At 41.5% G+C, this 20,350-nt stretch overlaps 1 protein-coding gene across 4 annotated transcripts in view; it reads right to left on the bottom strand.

Moving 5' to 3' along the window:
- Positions 1–20,350, bottom strand: part of capn15 (calpain 15) — a 305,123-nt gene that overhangs the window by 207,914 nt on the left and 76,859 nt on the right. For all 4 annotated transcript variants that reach the window (XM_041206519.1, XM_041206518.1, XM_041206515.1 and 1 more), the window contains exon 2: positions 13,728–13,814. Coding sequence is in view for 1 of the 4 variants with exons in the window: in XM_041206515.1 (XP_041062449.1) it covers positions 13,728–13,814 (87 nt within the window). In the remaining 3 variants the exon portion in view is untranslated. The remainder of the gene's footprint in view (positions 1–13,727; positions 13,815–20,350) is intronic.

Raw genomic sequence — 20,350 nt, 5'->3', positions numbered from 1 at the left:
GCACAAATCCTCGGGGGTGAGGAGGAGAACAGCAGGAAATTCTACCTATTCACATTGCAATTCCGACACTGTAGAACAACACGTAATTATAACTTCATCTTTATCATGTCACATCAATCAGAGTGCCACCCACGCCAGAAAATATCACTGGCATGCAAATTAAATACACCAGCTGGAATTCAGTGTCTGTTAATAAGCAGTAATCTTAAATGGAGGTTAGGATAATGCAACTCCACTGTCCCTTTGAACTCATGAATGGAGGTCAATGCTACCAACATAGCTCATCAGCAAGAAAAGCTGAAGTGTCAACCATGGGTTAGTGGGTAGCATTCTCACCTCTGAGCCAAAAAGTTGTGGGTTCAAGTCCCACTCCAGAGATTTGAGCCCATAATCCAGGCCGACAATTCCAGTGAAGTACTGAGGAAACCAAGGTGTCATATGTTTGCCCTCTCAGATGGATGTAAAAAAAATCCCACGGCATATTTCATAAGAACAGCAGAGGAATTTTGCCGGGTGCCCTGGGCCAATATTTATTCCTCAATCAACATCACTAAAACAGATAATTTCGTAATTGTCCATTGCTGCTGTGGGATCTCTGTGTAAAATAAATTTCTTCTAGCATTACAACACTGATTGCATTTCAGAAGTGTTTCATTGGCTGCAAAGCGCTTTGGGACATTCTGAGGTCATGAAAGGGACTATATAAGTGCAAGTTTTTCTTTTATATTTCATCAGTAAAATCTTAGAGAAAGCAACAACCCTATTCAGCTAACCCTCACAATGGAAGTGTTAATGCAATTTCTAGCCCTCTGCTCCACCCTCAGAGTCATAAATGTAACCTGTAAAGAGTTGTAACATTGCTTCATGGATTGCTCAGATCTGATTATGTAATTAAATATTCCAGATATAAACAATAGGAAAACAACCCACAATGGTTGTTATGGGGAGGGGTGACAAGGCAAGGGATTACACTATGAATAGTTGGACATTGGAAAGTACTGAAGATCAGAGGAACCTTGGTGTGCATAACCATAGATCCCTGAAGGTAGCAGGGCAAGTAGATAAGGTGGTTAAGAAGGCATATGGGATACTTGCCTTTATTAGCTGAGGCACAGAATACAAGAGCAGGGAGGTTATGCTGGAACTGTATAAAACGCTGGTTAGGCCACAACAGGAGAACTGTGTGCTGTAGACATCTATGAGTCTAACTACAGGGCTTGGAAACAGGAAACCAAAATGTTGGAATTGCTAATAATAACCATCATAGTAAAACATCAAGCACTGTTGAACTGTAATTCTTTATAACTGACAGCTTGAATTCAAGCCACAACTGAAGCTATGCATGGTAAAAAAAATGCAAACCTCTCCATTTCATTCAACAATGTTGTGATAATCTACAGTCACCACAGCCTCAGGCAACAATGACACAGGATCACAGTTTGGAGTCAGTTTACTACTTCACTATTGTGATCACAGTTAGTTGGCCCCCATGGCTACTTGCTGACAAGCAGCACATTGCACAATATTCCACTAAGGTAGCTGGTCACCTAACATAGGGACAGAAAAGGGTGCACTAAATTATCTCTCGTGCATTCATTCTTGTATTTAGCAACAGAGATGGTAAAAATGAGCAGTTCCTCTTTACACTGGCACAAGACACCCTAATGAACAGATGCAGTCACAGCTGAGATCCCCTGGGTTGGAGGTGTTTTATCGTGAGAGCTTTTGTAATATGCAGGAAGTCTCTGCCAACATTGACAAACATCACAGCCAAAATAAGTCCAGATTGCCAGCACAATCAAGTGTCAGCTTCAAACCAAACTGAAGAGAGTTGTACAACAATCCAAATCATAGGCACTCCATCAATCTTGTAGCATCCCGAACACTGGCCCCTATTTTTCAAGGTAACTTCAGGGTCCTTTTTTTCATAAAATTGCATGAATTTGTTTCAATATAGTCATGCAGGTTGTAAGAAGTCAATTCTAAATCCTAGGATTTGATAGGAAGCATCATCTAGAAGAACAGAGTTTGAGATAATGAAACTATTATTTACAAGCAGGCTCTGCGATCTCCCACAAGGCAGAGGAAATGAGTCAGTATGTTCAGACGTAATTTCTTTTGACTTAGCAACAAGGAGAGAAAAATAAGGCAACTTATCACAGAATAATGCAGGAACACTTATCATATTTACCAGCTCTCATTTACAACTGCCTCTTACCTCCACACATATTCTGCCTTTAGTTGAAGAGATTACTAACTGTAAACAACATTTTTGGCATTTGATTAATCAGTTTCTCCAGAACATTTACATGTTCCTATTTTGGCGACATGGCATCACACACCTGATCCTGATCATACGAATAAACAGGAGATCTATTCATTATACCTATGCCACTATGTTAACAGGAACGGTCTCCAACAAATTGTTTTTAAGATTTTCTCCACTGTGATTCTGCTGACATCTTCCTTCCAAGAATGACCAAGATTCTGGCAGTATCCATAGGAGGAACCAGCATTGTATGTCCAAGAAAAACTTAAGGAGTTTAACATTCAGACTGCCAACATATCTAGCCAAGCATTTCTACCAGCCAACAATGGCAGCAAGATTAACAGGATGACGTTCACACATACACACAAATCTCTACAGCCACTGGCTTTAATACTGTAAAAAGCAGTAACAGTTACATTCCATAGGCACATGTTCTGTATCCCCTCTCCTGCAATAGCAATATGGAGGGAGCTTCTTGTAAATATTTGCATCCAGGCCTTGAGACCAGATGAAGGGTTAACACAGATTGATGAGGTTCAAGGGAAATGGACCAGTTATATGGATAATGTGAGGAATTATTTATGGAGCTTGTTTGGAGAAAGAAATGCATTCTTGCGGTTAGAGTAATAAGTAGAGAAATTGAACGAAGGGATGAGGTGAGAGGTGGTGAGCAAGAGGGGCGGGTGAGATATTGAGAGAATGGTGAATTAAAAAGGATAGAGAAAAAAGGATAGTGAAGAATAAAGGAGAAGGGGGAGAAAGGAAGAGAGAGAATTGTTCTTTAAAGGACTGGTAAATCAATTAGCCAAGCAGCATTGCTTCCTGACTCATGGAATAGCCTAGAATTGTCATTTTCTATCCTGTTATGATGCACAATTTGTGCTCTGCCGCAATGATTTATACCAGTGATCGATCCATTGTCCGTGTGCCTACAGCTTTAACGCAAGGGCCAAAGAGTATCACGTACTGTTCAGTAGAGTTGAAGTAATGAGAATACCCTGGTGTCTATCAAGCCATTTCTTTAATCCACTTGTTTCTTGCAAGCAAATGCTATTTAATATAAAACTATTGCAAAAATGAATCTGGGTTTTCAGCAAATGTTATTTTTTTAATTAAATAAAAGGGCAACGTGTGCAGTTATTGGCATGTAGCACAGAACATATTCACTGGATGGGAATGGATTAAGATGCTGTGCGTTTGCTAGGTTGCTTCCTCCTCACAGTAATGAATGTGCAGGCTATTACTGATTGAACAGATGCATTGCCACTAGGCTGTTCATCCCAAGCACTATTCTGTTCTGCCTGACTAATTCCTGCTACAATACTCAGGAAATCAATAGTGGGATATGATGCAACACAAACTTAATGCACAAAAGATCAAATGACAAACTGATTTGATCAAAACCAGCCTTCAGCTACAGGATTATTAACTGTGTTACTGTTTATCAGTATGCATCATGATAAATGAGGTTTGATCCAGTTCCACACTGCATCCAGGAAGCAAACAGCACCAACTAAAAGTTGTTGGATAATTTTGCCTCTTAGTATCCTATAGGGTTAATAAACAGAGAAGTGGGATACAAACTAATGTCAGGTAGATGCTTTGAGCATATTTCTTGCAACAACCATAAGAGCAAGTAATGCAGATGACTGATGACGACAACAGGCAGCTACATGTACCTCTAACTATAACCCCCATATTTCTGCTAAACTGGCCCTCTAAGAATACTGAAAGGGAGAAGGGAAAAACCCTTCTGATGGTGCATCACCAGTCCGACTGAAGAATTGTAGGAACCCATTGAGGCAATTATCTGTGTGAAGGCAACTGTTAAATACATTTTGGGTTATATCATCTTGGAAACCATGGTCTTAGCTGCAAAGCAATTCGCCCTTTGCCATTCTCCCCCCTTCTTCCCGTAACTCTGTACATTTTTTCCTTTTCAGACAAAAACAGAAAATTAGAGCAGGAGTAGGTCATTCAGCCCTCTGAGCCTGCTCCCTCGTTCAATATAAAAACAGAATTACCTGGAAAAACTCAGCAGGTCTGGCAGTATCGGCGGAGAAGAAAAGAGTTGACGTTTCGAGTCCTCATGACCCTTCGACAGAACTTGCGTTCGAGTCCAAGAAAGAGTTGAAATATAAGCTGGTTTAAGGTGTGTGTGTGGGGGGCGGAGAGATAGAGAGACAAAGAGGTGGAGGGGGGGGGGGGGTGTGGTTGTAGGGACAAACAAGCAGTGATAGAAGCAGATCATCAAAAGATGTCAACGACAATAGTACAATAGAACACATAGGTGTTAAAATTAAAGTTGGTGATATTATCTAAACGAATGTGCTAATTAAGAATGGATGGTAGGGCACTCAAGGTATAGCTCTAGTGGGGGGTTTTTTTTATTTATATAATGGAAATAGGTGGGAAAAGGAAAATCTACATAATTTATTGGAAAAAAAAGGGAAGGGGGAAACAGAAAGGGGGTGGGGATGGGGGAGGGAGCTTACGACCTAAAGTTGTTGAATTCAATATTCAGTCCGGAAGGCTGTAAAGTCCCTAGTCGGAAGATGAGGTGTTGTTCCTCCAGTTTGCGTTGGGCTTCACTGGAACAATGCAGCAAGCCAAGGACAGACATGTGGGCAAGAGAGCAGGGTGGAGTGTTGAAATGGCAAGCGACAGGGAGGTTTGGGTCATTCTTGCGGACAGACCGCAGGAGTTTTTCCAGGTAATTCTGTTTTTGTTTTGGATTTCCAGCATCCGCAGTTTTTTTGTTTTTACCATCGTTCAATATCATGGCTGATCCTCTATCTCAACGCCATACTCCTGCACTCTCCCCATACCTCTTGACGTCTTTAGAGTCCAGAAATCTATCTATTTCCTTCTTAAATATATTCAGTGACTTGACCTCCACTGCCTTCTGTGGTAGAAAATTCCATAGATTTACCATCCTCTAATTGAAGAAGTTTCTCCTCATCTTAGTCCTAAATGGTCTACTCCTTCTGAATGCTTTGATTGAATCTGCCTCCACCACACTTTCAGGCAATGAATTCCAGACCTTAACCACTGGAATTTTCATTTTTTTTCAAACAACGTTTTTTTTTTAAAACAAAGATCCAGCTGTCTCCTCTTGATCCCTCTTTCACAAAGTCAGCAACTGATGCTAAGGTGCATCTTTAAATGGTACCAACAATCCTCTATCACCCCGCCCAAAGGTTCAGGCACATGTGAACCCTAGATGTTAAATGTCAATAAGCAATTCAACTTCACATGACATCATAGCTGGGGCCAGTCAACCAATGTCCCAATAAGTAATCAAGTTCCAGCAGCATCACTGGTTAGGAGTGGAAAATCCAGCCAAGAATCATAGAAACAGCCAATTTGACCCAACCATCCATGCTAGTGTTTATGCTCCACTTGAGGCTCCACCCATCTAAATCTAGTATTGCAACCACCTATTTCCTTCCCCCGCATGTGCTTGTCTAGTTTCCCGCTAAATGCATTTATATTATTCGCTTCAACCACTTCCTGTAGTAGCAACTTTCACATTCTCAGCACTCTTTGGGTAAAGAAGTTTCCACTGAATTCCCTATTGGATTTCTTGGTGACCATTTTATATGGGTGGTCCCTCATTATGCTCTTCCCGGCAAGAGGAAACATATCCACTCTATCAAAATCTTTCATAATTTTAAAGACTTTTATTAGGTCACCCCTCAGCCTTTTTTCAAGAGAAAAGAGGCCCAGCCTGTCAATCTTTTTGCAATATATGTATAAATGTATACCCGTACATTTCTGGTTTCATCACTGTAAATCTTCTCTGGACCATCTCCATTGACTCTATATCCTTTTTATAATATGGCAACCAGAACTGCACACAGTACTCTTAAATATGGTTTAACCAAGGTTCGATACAGATTAGAGGAGAATTATACTGTCAACCACTGCTATCCAGTTGAAAATGCTAGAAAATACTCAGCAGATCTGACAGCATCAATGGAGAGAAAAATAGAGTTAATGCTGTAGCTTTCATCAAAATTGCACCTGGGATCCCATTACCTGCCTGACTCGCAGTCACATTCTCTTGTTACAAACATACGAAACAAGAGAAGTAGGTCATTCGGCCCCTTAAGCCTGCTCTGCCATTCAATTAGATCATGGATGGTCTGTTTGTGTTTCAAGTTCTACATTCCCATCTACCCCCAATAACCTTTGATTGCCTTGCCGAACAAGAATCGCTCTACCTCTGCCTTAAAAATATTCAGTGACCACACTTCCACAGCCTTCTGAGGCAGAGAGTGCCAAAATCGCACAAACCTCAAAAAATTTCTCCTCATCTCTGTATTATAAGGGTGACACCTAACTTTAAAACAGTGCCCCCTAGTTCTGGACTCACCCACAAGAGGAAACATCCTTTCCATGTCCACCTTGTCAAGACCATTCAGGATCTTATATACTTCAATCAAGTCACCCCTCATTCTTCTAAACTCCAGCGGAAACAAGCCCAGCCTATCTAACCTATCCCCATAAGACAACCCACTCATTCCAGTTATCAATATAGTAAACCTCCTCTGAATTGCCTCAAATGCATTTGCATCCTTCCTTAAATAAGGAGACCAAAACTGCACAAAGCATTTGAGATGCGGGCTCACTAATGCCCTGTATAACTGAAGCATAACATCTTTTATGTTCAATTTCTCTCAAAATAAAGGATAGCATTCCATTAGCCTTCTTGATTACAAGCTGCATCTGCATACTAACGTTTTGTGACTCATGCACGAGAATACCTGGATCCCTCTGCGCCTCTAAATTCTGCAGTTGTTCTCCTTTTTATACTCTGCTTTTTTTATTCTTCCTGCCAAAGTGAAAAAGCTCACATTTTCCCACATTATACTCCATTTGCCAGATTTTTGTCCACTCATTCAACTTTTTATTGCCCATCCCTAATTGCCCTTGCTCAAAGGGCATTTTAAGAGTCAACCACATTGCTGTGGGTCTGGAGTCACATGTAGGCCAGACCAGGTAAGGAGCAGATTTCCTTCCCTAAAAGGACATCAATGAACCAGATGGGTTTTTACAACATTCAACAATGGTTTCATGGTCATCATCAGACTTTTAGTGACGGGTTTTTACAACAAACAACAATGGTTTCATGGTCATCATCAGACTTTTAGTGACGGGTTTTTACAACAAACAACAATGGTTTCATGGTCATCATCAGACTTTTAGCTCCAGATTTTTATTGAATTCAAATCTCACCATCTGCTGTGGTAGGATTTGAGCCCAGGTCCCCAGACTATTACCCTAGGACTCTAGAATACCAGTCCAATGACAATACCACTATGGCACAGCCCCCAATATCTATATTCATCTGCAAACTCCTTATGTCCTCTTCACAACATACCTCCCTACCTATCTTTATATCGTCTGCAAATTTAACTAACATGCCTTCGCTCCCCTCATCTAAAACATTGATGTGAATTGTAAAAAGTTGAGGGCCCAGCACAGACCCCTGTGGGACCCTACAAGTCACAAGCTGCCGATCAGACAAAGACCCACTTATGTTTTCTGTTTTCTCTATCCACACTAATATGTTACCCCGACACCATGGGATTTTAATTTCCGTAATAACATTTGCTGTGGCATCTTATCAAATACCTTCTGGAAATTCAAATACAGTACCTCTACAGGGTCTCCTTTATCCGCAGCACATTACTCCTTCAGAGAGCTCTAGTAAATCGGTTAAACATGATTTCTCTTTCACAAAACCATGCTGACTTTTTCCAATTACTTTGTGTTTTTCTAAGTGTCTAAGTGTCTTTAATGATCGATTCTAACACCTACCCCACGACAGACATCAGGCTAACTGGCCTATAGTTTCCTGTTTCCTACCTACCTCCCTGCTTGAATAGAGGTGTTATATTTTATACTTTCCAGTCTGATGGAACCTTTCCAGAATCTAGAGGATTTTGGAAAATTAACACCAACATATTTACTACCTCATTAGCCACCTCTTTTAAGACCCTAGGATTAAGTCCATCTGGACCCAGAGACTTGTCAGCCCACAGCTCCATCAGTTTGTTCAGTACCGCTTCCCTAGATATTGTAATTTCACCAAGCTCCTTCCACCTCCTAATTTCTAGCTATTACTGGAATGTTTCTGTATCCTCTATAGTGAAGGAAGGAGCAAAATATTTGATCATTTCATATGCCATTTCCTTATAATCTACTATTAGCTCCCATTCTCACTCCCTAGAGGATCAACACAAGTTTTTCTTACTCTTTTCTGTTTAAATACCTATAGAAACTCTTGCTATCCATTTTTACATTTCTAGCTAGCTTCCTCACATACTCTAATTTCTTTCTCCTAATTAACCTTTTAGTCTTTCTCTGCTGTTCTTTATATGTTGATCAATCATCTGACCTGCCACTCGTCTTTGCACAGTTATATGCTTCTTCCTTAAGTGTGATGATTTCCGCAGCTTTTTTAGCTAACTACAGATGGTGGGTCCTTCCTTTAGAATTTTTCTTTATAATTGGAATATACTTATTCTGAGTATTCTGAAGTATCCCCTTTTTTGTCTGCCCCAGTTTCTCTATTGATCTATCCCATAGCCTTGTATCTCAGTTCACTTCAGCTAGCTTAGCTTTCATGCCCACATAGTTGCCCTTATTTAGGTTTAAAATACTAGTCTTAGATCCACTCTTCTCCCTTTCATACTGGATGTAAAATTCAATAACATTGCGGTCACTGCAACTAGGAGTGTCTTTATCCTGAGGTCATTAATTAATTCTGTCACATTACACAATACCAAGTCTAATATAACCTGTCCTCTGGTTGGTTCCAGAACATGCTGCTCTAATAAACCATCTTGAAAATATTCTATGCACTCCTCATCCAGGCTGATACTGCCAATCTGATTTTTCCACTTTATTTGTAGATTAAAGTCACCCATGATCATTCCCGTCCCTTTATCACAAGCACCCAATATTTCTTCTTGTATACTTTGTCCTACCTTGTGGCTGCTGTTAGGAGGCCTGTAGGCCACTCTCACTAGTGATTTCTTTCCTCGACTATTCCTCATCTCTACCCAAACTGATTCTACATCCTGATCTCCTGAACTAAGGTCATCTCTAACTATTGCACCAATGCCATCCTTGATTAACAATCCTACCCTTCCACTTTTACCTAGCTTCCTATTCTTCTTGAATGTCATATACCCCTCAATATTCAGGACCCAATCCTCGTTATCCTGCAGCCACGTTTCTGTAATGGCTATCAGATCATATTTATTTACTTCAATGTGTGCTTTCAATTTGTTTACTTTATTATGAATGCTACACACATTCAGATACAGAGCCTTTAGTTTTGTGTTTTTGTTCTGTGTGACATCTAGTCTTGATTCTTGATGCATTCATAGGTTTTTTCTCTCAGTCCCTTCTTGCCATTCTCCGACCCTCATCTCCCAATATTCTCTGCTCTTATCTTGTCTCTACTCTTTGATATACCACATCTTTCCACATTTGATCGCTTGCCCCCAGTATTTAGTTTAAAACCCTCTCTGCTTCCCTAGTTATGCAGTTTATAATAACACTGGTCCCAGCACGGCTCAGGTGTAGACTGTCCCAATTATACAGCCCCCACTTTCCCCAATACTGGTGCCAATGCCCCACAAACCAGAACCCACTTCTCCCACATCAGTCTTTTGAGCCACGTGTTCACCTCTCTAATTTTATGTACCCTATGCCAATTTGCAGGCAGTTCAGGTAAGATTCTGCTTTTAAAGTTAGTACCTAGCTCCTCATACTTTCTATGCAGAACCTCTTTCTTATGTCGTTGGTACCTACATGGACAACCAGGTCCTCCCCCTCCCACTGCAAATTCTTCTCCAGCTCTGAGTAGACGTCCTAAACCCTGGCAACGGGCGGGCAACACAGCTATCTGGGCTCTCACTCTTCACTGCAGAGAACAGTGTCAATCCCCCTCACTATACTGTCCCCGACTACCACTACATTCCCTTTTGCTCCCCACATTTGAATGGCTTCCTGTACCACAGTGCCATGGTCAGTTTGCTCATTCACCGCTCTCATTCAAACAAGCTGAGAACCTCAAACCTATTTGACAATTGCAGAGGCATACACTCTTGCCCTCTGGGTCCCCTAACTTGCCTCACTCGCAGTCATACCCTCCCTATCCCTGACCACTGACCAAATCAGAAGATCCAATCCTAAGTGCTATGACTGCCTCCTGGTATAAAGCATCCAGGTAACTTGCCCCTTCCCTATGTGTCACAGAGTCTGCAGCTCAGCCCCAGCTCAATGACACTGAGCCAAAGTTCCTCAAGATGCAAACACTACAGATATGTTTGCCCTGGATCACAATGTTATCCAGGCTCCCACTTGCTGCAGCCTTGACACATCACCTGTGCTGCCATCCTTAATGTGTTTTAAACAATTACTTAACTATATTATTCACTTATTTATGTTACTTTTTTATATAGTTTATTAATTTTACCACCAATTTGTATACTATTTTAAACCTTAGGAATAGATTAGGCCTTAGCCACTCACCACTAACTGTTCTGAACTAACTGCCCCTCACCACTAACCAGATCTGTACCACTTCCTAACCTAAGAGTATGACTGCCCCTGGATTCAAGAGTCTACATGACTCTCCACCTCCCTGTCTGCACTTCAGACTCCAGCTCAACAACTCTGAGCTGAAGTTTGAGTTGCAGATACTTACTTCAGATATGGTTGGCTGGGATTGCAGTGCTCTCCACAAACTCCCACACTGCCTGCACTGACACCCCTATGTGGCTGTTTTATTTATTTAATTAATGAGTCTATGGGTTTAGTCAACTTATAGTTTTTAAACTAATTCCATGATCAAGTTTAAGTTATAGATAGATTTGCCTAAATATTTATCTGCAACACCAACTACTACAAGGATTGGTGGAAAGATGCAGCACCTCCTTCACCTTTTGCATCAAATTCCCAACTTTTACCACTCTGTTTACTATGCACTCCGGGTCAGTCAATTCACGGTTGCACCCATCCCTCCACTCACTCAATATCACAGTGAGAAGGTAGTGCTTGGTGCATGTGTTTATTTGAGCATAAGCATGATCAACCATGCATCACAAAACCGCACAACTGACAGTCCGCTCAATTCATTCCCCCAATATACCACAGATAAAAGCACAACACTGGACAATCTGTAGACATAGCAATAGGTCTGGTTTAAAGAAGCATATCACCATCATGCGCCACCGCTGCCCATCATACGAATGACTACCATACAAGTGTACAAAATTATGAGGGGAATAGTTAGAGTGGACAGGATAAAATTGTTTCCCTTGGTGGAGAATTCTAGAACCAGGGGACATAGATTCAAGATAAGTGGCAGAAGGTGTAGGGGGGACTAGAGGAAGAACTTTTTTATGCAGAGGTTAGTGGGTGTCTGGAATTCGCTGCCCAAGTTGGTGGTAGAGGCAGAAATTCTAAACTCTTTTAAAATGTACCATGAATCTGCATCTTAAGTGCTGTAAGCTGCAGGGCTATGGGCCAGGTGCAGGAAGGTGGGATTAGAAAGGGCACCTAGGTGTCCTCAGGCTGGCATGGACAAGATGGGCAGAATGGCCTCCTTCTGTGCTGTTACTTTTCTATGGTTCTAAGTCAATACTGGAGAAAAGTTTAATTGTGATTAAACTGCTATGAACAGAATTAATACTGCCACAACTTTCTAATTTCAATCATAAGGCTCAATATCATACTCATACCGAATTTACAACAGACCAAATAAGGAAGAACGCCTCGGACATAGGATTAATCTGTAAATAACCACATCAAAAGAATACAGGAAACAATACTAGAAACAACATATATGATGTAGGCAAAATAAATGATGTTAAGAACACAAGAGACTTCAAACTAGACTCATGATGCTGGGCAAATATCCACAATCAGAAGAAGATATATAAACTCAAAGAATCACCACATTAATTGCCACTTTAGACTAACAAGCAAGAACTATAATTACACACTCAAAAAATCTTTGACATCATTGCACAAAACAAAGACGTTTCCTAGAGAGGTTCCTTTTTCTGTCCTGGCCAATATTTAAACATTTGCATCTACAGCACAGGCCTGTAGAATGCCATGGATGCTGCATAGTATGGATTAGCTGTCACCAGGGAGACAAAGAGCATTGTAAGTCAGAGCCTAACCGGTTCTCACCTGCACGTTTCTTTTCACCTTTGATATTTGATTCAGGAAAGCAAAAGGGTTTCTAACATTTGAAAACACAGAAGGCAATTTGTTTTCCTGAGTACTATGTCAGTAAAGTAGTCCACACACTCCTTGAAATCTTAGGATGGATATTAGCGTCTGAGCTCATCCTGCATTTATATGACAATCCTTTATTCCTCGCTTTACAAAAGACATCAGCCCAATTAAAATTTATAAAATTCAAAATAATATTTGCGCAGTTTCAAGACTGTGATTAATAGCCCACAACAGAGGATGACCAGAAAACACACTCGTGATCAGCAGGCTGCAGTCAGCAAAGATAATGATCCTGTCAAGTTTCTCAATGCCTCAGTTGATAAAGGCATTACCCAGTATGTCTTTGAGCCATAAGGATGAGGAATGCCAACACAATCAGTGATGAAAACAGAATCTATAAAAGCCTTTATAAATATTTGAGAAAGGCTTAAACAACTATGAGGAAAGGGTAGCAGAGTGGGAATAAGGGAAGAGTCAGCACAGACACAATGGCCAGGTGGTCCCTTTCTGTGCTGTAAGATTCTGGGATTCTATGTCCTTAGTTTGATGTTCAATCTGAGCCAAATACATGACAGAAACAGGGAACAATTTCTTGCTAACATTTTTATGTTTGTGTATAAATTTTCATTTAAACTGTATGGAAGCCAGAGGCCTAGGATATTTAAAAGCAAAATGGAAACCAGGCTTCTATGTAAAAAGTAAAGAACAAATGGATTCTTGATAGTTGCTTTGTAGAAAAGATTTCTGTTTGCTGTCCATGTGTACGAGCAGTGATGTCATTGTTCAGACCCTGTGTGGAAGAGGTGCTAAGTTCAAAAGTTGAGTTTAAATGGTTGGGCGGTGATCTATAGTAGCGGCCTTTAAAATAATTCAATGCAGAATTTAAAAATACTCAACTTAGCTTCAAGTGAGTTTCTTAAATTTACACACGGCAGAAAAGGCTGGAAGTCTCGCCATGCTCCCACTAGTGGAGTAGATGACCATTCATAGTAGTCTTGCAATTTTCAGCAGGAGATTTTTATATATTTTTTTCAGGGTGATCAGAAACATCTGAGAAAAACATTTAACCATTTGAATAGAATAAAGTTGCTCCATACTTTTCAACACATTTTACAGCAGGACATCAGTTCCAATTCATGTATGATTTCAATGTTTCATTAATCATTTGGTACAACATTTAAACACTTACCTTCCTGTGCAAAAGGCACCAGTCCTACCTACAAGGGCAACAGATCGTTCTTTAGAACTGAAGTGGACCGTCCCTGCTTCTGCATACCTGGAAGTTTTCAAAAAATTCATTATTTTACTTTCAATTCCACAGTTTTCCTTCCTCTCTTTATCCCCTATCCAGACTGTACACATTTATTAGCAGGAAAGGAAAGTTCAAGAGGAAATGCCCTTTCAAAGCATGCTCTCTCCAAAACATTGTTCAAACTTAAGTCAATTTGACTGCACTGGTTCACTAAATTCAGGAAAGAACAGGTAAAGTGTGTGGGTCAGTTCATTGTGTTATAACTTGAAATAAAATTCTTGACAAAGGAATTAACCTGTACAAAGTGCTCAGTTCTTAAGTTTAAGATAAATTTCATAATTGAGATTCAAGTTTTGATCTTTCCCTTTCAATCATCCACTCTGCTCTCAATTTTTCATGGCTTGATACAAGCACAGCCATTATCAGTTGACTGCAAAATTCAAAATGGCTGTTGCTTCTCATTCAATCAGAATCAACAGCCCTTGGCAAAAGGGAGTATTTTAAAAAATAACTTCAAGTATCAGAACTGCTGCAGTTAAACTGACCCCAGCATATAGAGTATTAGACCTACACTTAACACACAATCTATATTTAATGGTGTAGTTTAGGTTTGTGTTAGGGAAGATTCAACATGGTACATTTCAAAAGGGAAAGCTAAAGCAATAAGATGATTGTGGTTGCCAAAATAGTGCCAATAGACAAAGATTACAAAATTTGCTCTCTGGGCACAAACTGCAATTCAATTTCCTAGAGACTAAGTGGTGTACCAGTGTGTTGTGTCTGTGTTAGGATGCAGCTTCTACCCATTCTGTCCCTTCCAATTGTCCTTTTTCTGAAAGTCCCGGTTCTTGTTGGGTTTGGCTTCTATGCTCAGAGTAGCCCTTCATTCTCTCATCCAAATCAGAATATTCAACCAAAGGATGGCATCACTGATTCAAGCATAAGCTACATATAACCATCAGAAACAGTAACCATGGTTGGTTTTTCCCCACCTGCCCCAGTTTGGGATCTGCATCGCCTCCACTGCCATCCCAGCAGCTATCAGTTAATGGCACAAACCAAGGATCAAACAGGTTTGTGCAGTTCAGTACCTCATGGTGCATTGTACTAAGCCTTAAAATATGGCAGGGAAGGAGGAGGAGGAGTGTGGCAGTAAACATTACGTCTATGTGTTTATTGCAGACAGGGTGGTGCAGCTTCAAGGGGGGGATGGGGGGTGTGGGGGTGGGGGAGGGAGAAGGAATAGAGATGGCGAGGGTTAGAGATCAATTAATAATAGTTTGGGATGCCAGTTGGTCAAGGAAACACAAGCAAGAGACAGAAAGAAGATACCTTAAAAACAGTCATCATTCAAAATCACCACTCATTTCCTTTCCCTTTTTGGTCTTGTCTACATTTTGGATTCTTTCATACTGGAGCATTTAGAACTTACATCACCATAAACCAAACTAAATCCTGACCTCCAACTCAGTGCAAAGTCTTAACCCTGGCTTGTTCCCCGATCAGAAGACAACTCTGCTTGCTTAGCTAGTTTCTGCATAATGTTAAATTGGTTGCCATTTCAAATCTGTTCTTATTAAGAGCCTGACTGCATGTGATTATGGGAGAAAAAGGATACAGGGGAAAGTGGAAGGAGGAGGAGAAGGAAAACAAAGACTTTCACATTACAGAACAACAATGCTGCCTCTAAACAGCAACAGTATACTCGCAAAAGCCTATTCAATGTGACATTTCCAATTTCTACACCATTCCTGCAACCTCAAGTCATGTTTCCCTATTCGTCCCACATTGTGAGCCATTTTGAGTCAATGGCCCACACCCAACTATCCTTGGGTCTTTTCATGAAACACCTTGCAGGCAACAGACAAAAGAGAATTTGAGCCCATCAGCCCGCACTAACTTTAAACTTAGACCTTGGAGAAGAAAGGGCAGATTTATGCTATCAATTAACCTCTGCTCTCTTCAAATTGAATAAAAGTCAACATCCACATCTCAGATCCTGGATTTCCTTACATTGGCAAAGAACTGGGCAGGCAGCAGAACATGATTTGATAGTTAGCAGTACTAGAGCATGCAGTGGATTCAGAATCAATCAGCTCTTCCTGGCCAAGTCATCATCAAGGGCCTTCATTCAATAGGACCAGAACAACTTAAGTAAACCATTTCCACAGAACAAATAAAGAATTGGATGGAGCAAGAGACAATAGAATCAGAGAAAGATACAGTTCTACCTGACAGATAATTGATTCAGTTAGGAATTGAAGTACAGCAACACATTAAACAATTTATGCCTTTTGTAAGATTTTGCACCCTCTGTACACAATCCTTTGGAGCCACACAAAGCAGGTCACACTGAGGAGATTTTGCGCAGTTCCCTCCGACGGTCAGGGAGCATCATCAAAGCTCATGTGGGTCTGCAGCAGCAACAGCAACTTGGCATTTATATAGCCCTTTACACTTATATAGCACATTTAATGTAGTAAAACTTCCCATGGTGCTTCAGTGGAATGTTATCACACAAAATCTGACATTGAGCCAAAAAAGGAGATAATAGGGCAGATGACAAAAACCTGAGCAAAAAAGTAGGTTTAAGGAGCACCTTAAATGAGAACAGAGAGGTCAATAGGCGGAGGGGTTTATGGAAGGAATTCCAGAACTTAGGGCCTTTGACAAATGGAGAGTTGATTAAAATTAGGGATGTGCAAAATGCCAGATTTGGAGGGGCACAGAGATCAGGAGGTTGCAGAGACTTCCACTTCCTTGTACTGAGTAGACTCAGATAGCAACACCAACTCAGACAGCAACACCAACAATAGAAATGTGTTCTGGTGACAAAAATCAATCACAATACAGAAGCTGCAAAAATTATTCATTGTGCAAAAAGAATAAAATAACTTGCAGTGAAGAGCAAGAAACAAAATGACAATAATTTAAAGAAGGGGTTTATACAATACGAAATGCAAACAGGCAGCCTGATGAGTTATGCTTCTCAGTTGGATCTCAAGACAAAATTACAGCTTTGTATTTAAATAGGTACAGTGACAGTATCATAGCAATTTTATTCCATTGCATTGCTGGGTAAAGGGGAAGCATCTGGTAGTGATATTCTCTGTAGAAATGTCATTGATTGTATGATTCTGCAGATGCATTGTAATAGCCAGGCGATCTCTTCCATATTTTGCTAAAGCAAAGTTGCAAGGGATTTAATCTCCTTGTATGTACTAAACAGAGACCAACTGGAAGCAGGGAGGGCATTATAACACACATTGTTGAGAAGCACTGAGGGAGGATAGTGATGAGAAATGTTCAGATGCAGAAGCTAAGCTCAAACTTTTTATAGGACACGAGTAGTGCAAATCTTGAGCACCTTCCCCCAAAACGGCATTGAGGCCGAAGTTCTTCAAGTGGAGGCAGCTCTTGCTGCTGGAGGAGGGTGCCTCTGTGAGGCAAAGGGTACAGAACTAGGGTAGGGAGAGGGTGGTGCATTAAAGTTTGCTTGCTAGCTCTTAACTCTTTTTCTTTTTCTCCCCAGGTGCTGCTAGACCTGCTGAGTATTTTCAGCATTTCTGTTTTTGTTTCAAATTTCCAGCATCTACAGCATTTTACTTTTGTATAATAATATGGTCTTGTTTAACATGCAAATAAATACAACATGGACCAAATCTTGCGATATAGGGAGAGGGTTCTAACTTAGGACACTATACAAGGCACTAGTTAGATACACCTAGAATACAGTGAACAATTTTGGTCCCCTTATCTAAGGAGAAACGTACTGGCATTGGAGACAGTCCACAGAAGGTTCACTAAATTGATCCCGGGTATGGAGGAATTTTCTTATGAGGGGAGGTTGAGTAGGTTGGGCCTGTACTCATTGGAGTTTAAAAGAATGAGAGGAGACCTTATTAAAACATATCAGATTCTTAGGGGGCTTGACAGGATAGATGCTGAGGTTGTTTCCCCTTGTGGGAGAGTCTAGGACCAGAGGGCATAATCTCAGAGTAATGGGTCACCCATTTAATACAGAAATGAGGAGGAATTTCTTCTCAGATGGTAGTGAATCTGTGGAATTCTTTACCACAGAGGGCTGTAGAGGCTAGGTCGTTAAGTATATTCAAGGCTGGGATAGACAGATTTTTAATCAGTAAGTGAATCAAGGGAGAAAAGGCAGGAAAGTGGAGATAAAGATTATCAGGCCAGCTATAATCTCATTGAATGGCAGAGCAGACTCGATGGGCCAAATGCCCTACTTCTGCTCTTAGGTCTTATGGTCTTAACTTATGTTGCTGAAGCAAATCAGGACCCTGAGGAAGTCCCGATGTGCACACATGCACAGTACTTAAACTTCCCATTTTTAAAATTCTTTCATAGGATGTGGGTGTTACTGGCTGGGCCAGCATTTATTGCCCTCGAGGTGGTGGTGGTGAGCAGCCTTCTTGAACCGCTGTGTAGGTACACCCACAGTGCTGTTAGGAAGGGACTTCCAAGATTTTGACCCAGCAGCTGTGAAGGAACGACAATATATTTCCAAGTCAGGATGGTGAGTGGTCTGGAGGAGGGCATTCAGGTGTGTTCCCGTGAGTCTGCTGCCTTTGTCCTTCTAGGTGGTAATGGTCATGGGTTTGGAAGGTGCGGTCTAAGGCGTTCCTGCAGTGTATCTTGTAGATGGTACACATTGTGCATCAGTGGTGGAGCTAGTGAATGTTTACGGGGTGCCAATCAAGTGGGTTGCTTTGTCCTGGACGGTGTCAAGCTTCTTGAGTGTTGTGGGAGCTGCACTCATCCAGGCAAGTGGAGAGTATTCCATCACACTCCTGACTTGTGCATTATAGATGGTGGACAGGCTTTGGAGAGTCAGAAGGTGAGCTACTCACCACAGGATTCCGAACCTCTGACTGTAGCCACACTATTTATATGACTAGTCCGGTTCATTTCTGGTAAATGGTAACCGCCAGAATGTTGACGGTGGGGAATTCAGTGATGGTAATGCCATTGAGTGTCAAGCGGTGGTGGTTAGATTCTCTCTTGTTGGAGATGGTCATTGACTGGCACTTGTGTAGTGCGGATGCTACTAGCCAGTCAGCCCAAGCCTGGATATTGTCCAGAACTTGCTGCATTTCCTGGCAACGTTTGGTCCTCAACTCCTAGCAATGTTCGGTCCTCAACTCCCGGCAACGTTAATCACCTCTCCCCTGGATAGAGCTCACCCTCCTCCCCTGTCCAGGACAGTGTTCAATCATTACCACACTCCCTCTCCTAATTCACCATCTGGAATGCCTGGCTCCTGACCAGCTGATGTTGGAAGCGTCAGCATAGTCAGGGAGTGGTGGGGGGGACCTCAGCGCGCCTTCACGGGGTGAGGATTGGGGAGGGCGGGGGAGTGAACATTGCCAGGGCAAGGAAGGGGGCTGAACCTTGTCAGGGGTGAGAGAGGTGAACATTGTCGGGATTGAGGGTGGTGAGTGAACACAGTGGGGGGGGGGGCAGAGTCCCGTGGTGGGTCGGGATGTAGTTTGGGGAGGGGAGGGGGGAGGGGCGGGGGGAAGAGGGAAGAGGTGTAGTTGCATGGGGGCTAGAGGGGTAATTGGGGTGGTGGGGGGGACAATCCAAAGTTTGCAATTCAAATCGCATCATCAGTTGGTTCCCAGCGCAGGGCAATTACCTAAAGGAAGTTTAAATTTCCCAGGCAATTGACGTACAATCCTTATCTGGGAACTTCTGGGGGGGGTTCCCCAGTGCGCCTTTAGGGTATCCCTCCGATACACTGTCCCGGTGCTCAGAAGTTACAGACCAATGTAAGCCAATAACCTTAAAAGGTGTGTCTTCAGTTCATAACAAGAAAAGGGGGTGTGGCTGCACTGGAATTACACCTGACAATTGGTCTCCAGACTGTGATCACCCTTGCCTCCTTGCTGGACCCGGCATCAGAAGGTGCAAAGGTTCTAGGGTAAAATGGTAAATGGACAGATTAAATTGCAGTCAGTTTCAGATGCACCCTCTCCTAGGCAGACCAGAAGATCTGGGCCATAACATTGATTTACAGTGGAGTAACAGAGCAAGACACTTGTACAAAACTGCTCCAGTATGTGTTTTGTACTGGCTTTGAATAATATAGACAACATTCTTGACAACCTAACCAAACATAACAGTTAAAACACAAATATCCTACACTCTAGTGATTACCATTATTTTTTATTAAACATATTAATTTGAAGGGGACATTTAATTCAACGGTGTAAAACTACCCAAAGTCAAAGGAGTGAAATCATTGCATTTGAGGCAAAGGCAAATAAACCAGATGAAAGGTCACTAGATATTTCAGTAAAAACTGGCAGAGGGCTTGGTGGCTCTACTTGTAATTCCTGGTCATTCTCTTTCCAGACAGGAAACAAACTCCATGGGAAACATTAACTGAATAAACAGGAACCACCATAATATTAGCTACACTCGCTCATTAAAACAAGGCAGGCTTACAGAGGCACATTGCTGGACATGTGTTTGCACATATTCAAGCTAATCTTGTGTATGGTGAATTTTCTGTTGGACAGTTTCTAACATCTAAG

The sequence above is a fragment of the Carcharodon carcharias genome, chromosome 15 (genome assembly GCF_017639515.1).
Source record: "Carcharodon carcharias isolate sCarCar2 chromosome 15, sCarCar2.pri, whole genome shotgun sequence".
In the NCBI taxonomy this organism is placed as follows: domain Eukaryota; kingdom Metazoa; phylum Chordata; class Chondrichthyes; order Lamniformes; family Lamnidae; genus Carcharodon; species Carcharodon carcharias.
Note: the sequence above shows the minus strand (reverse complement) of the source record. Positions and strands in the feature narration are given on the sequence as shown.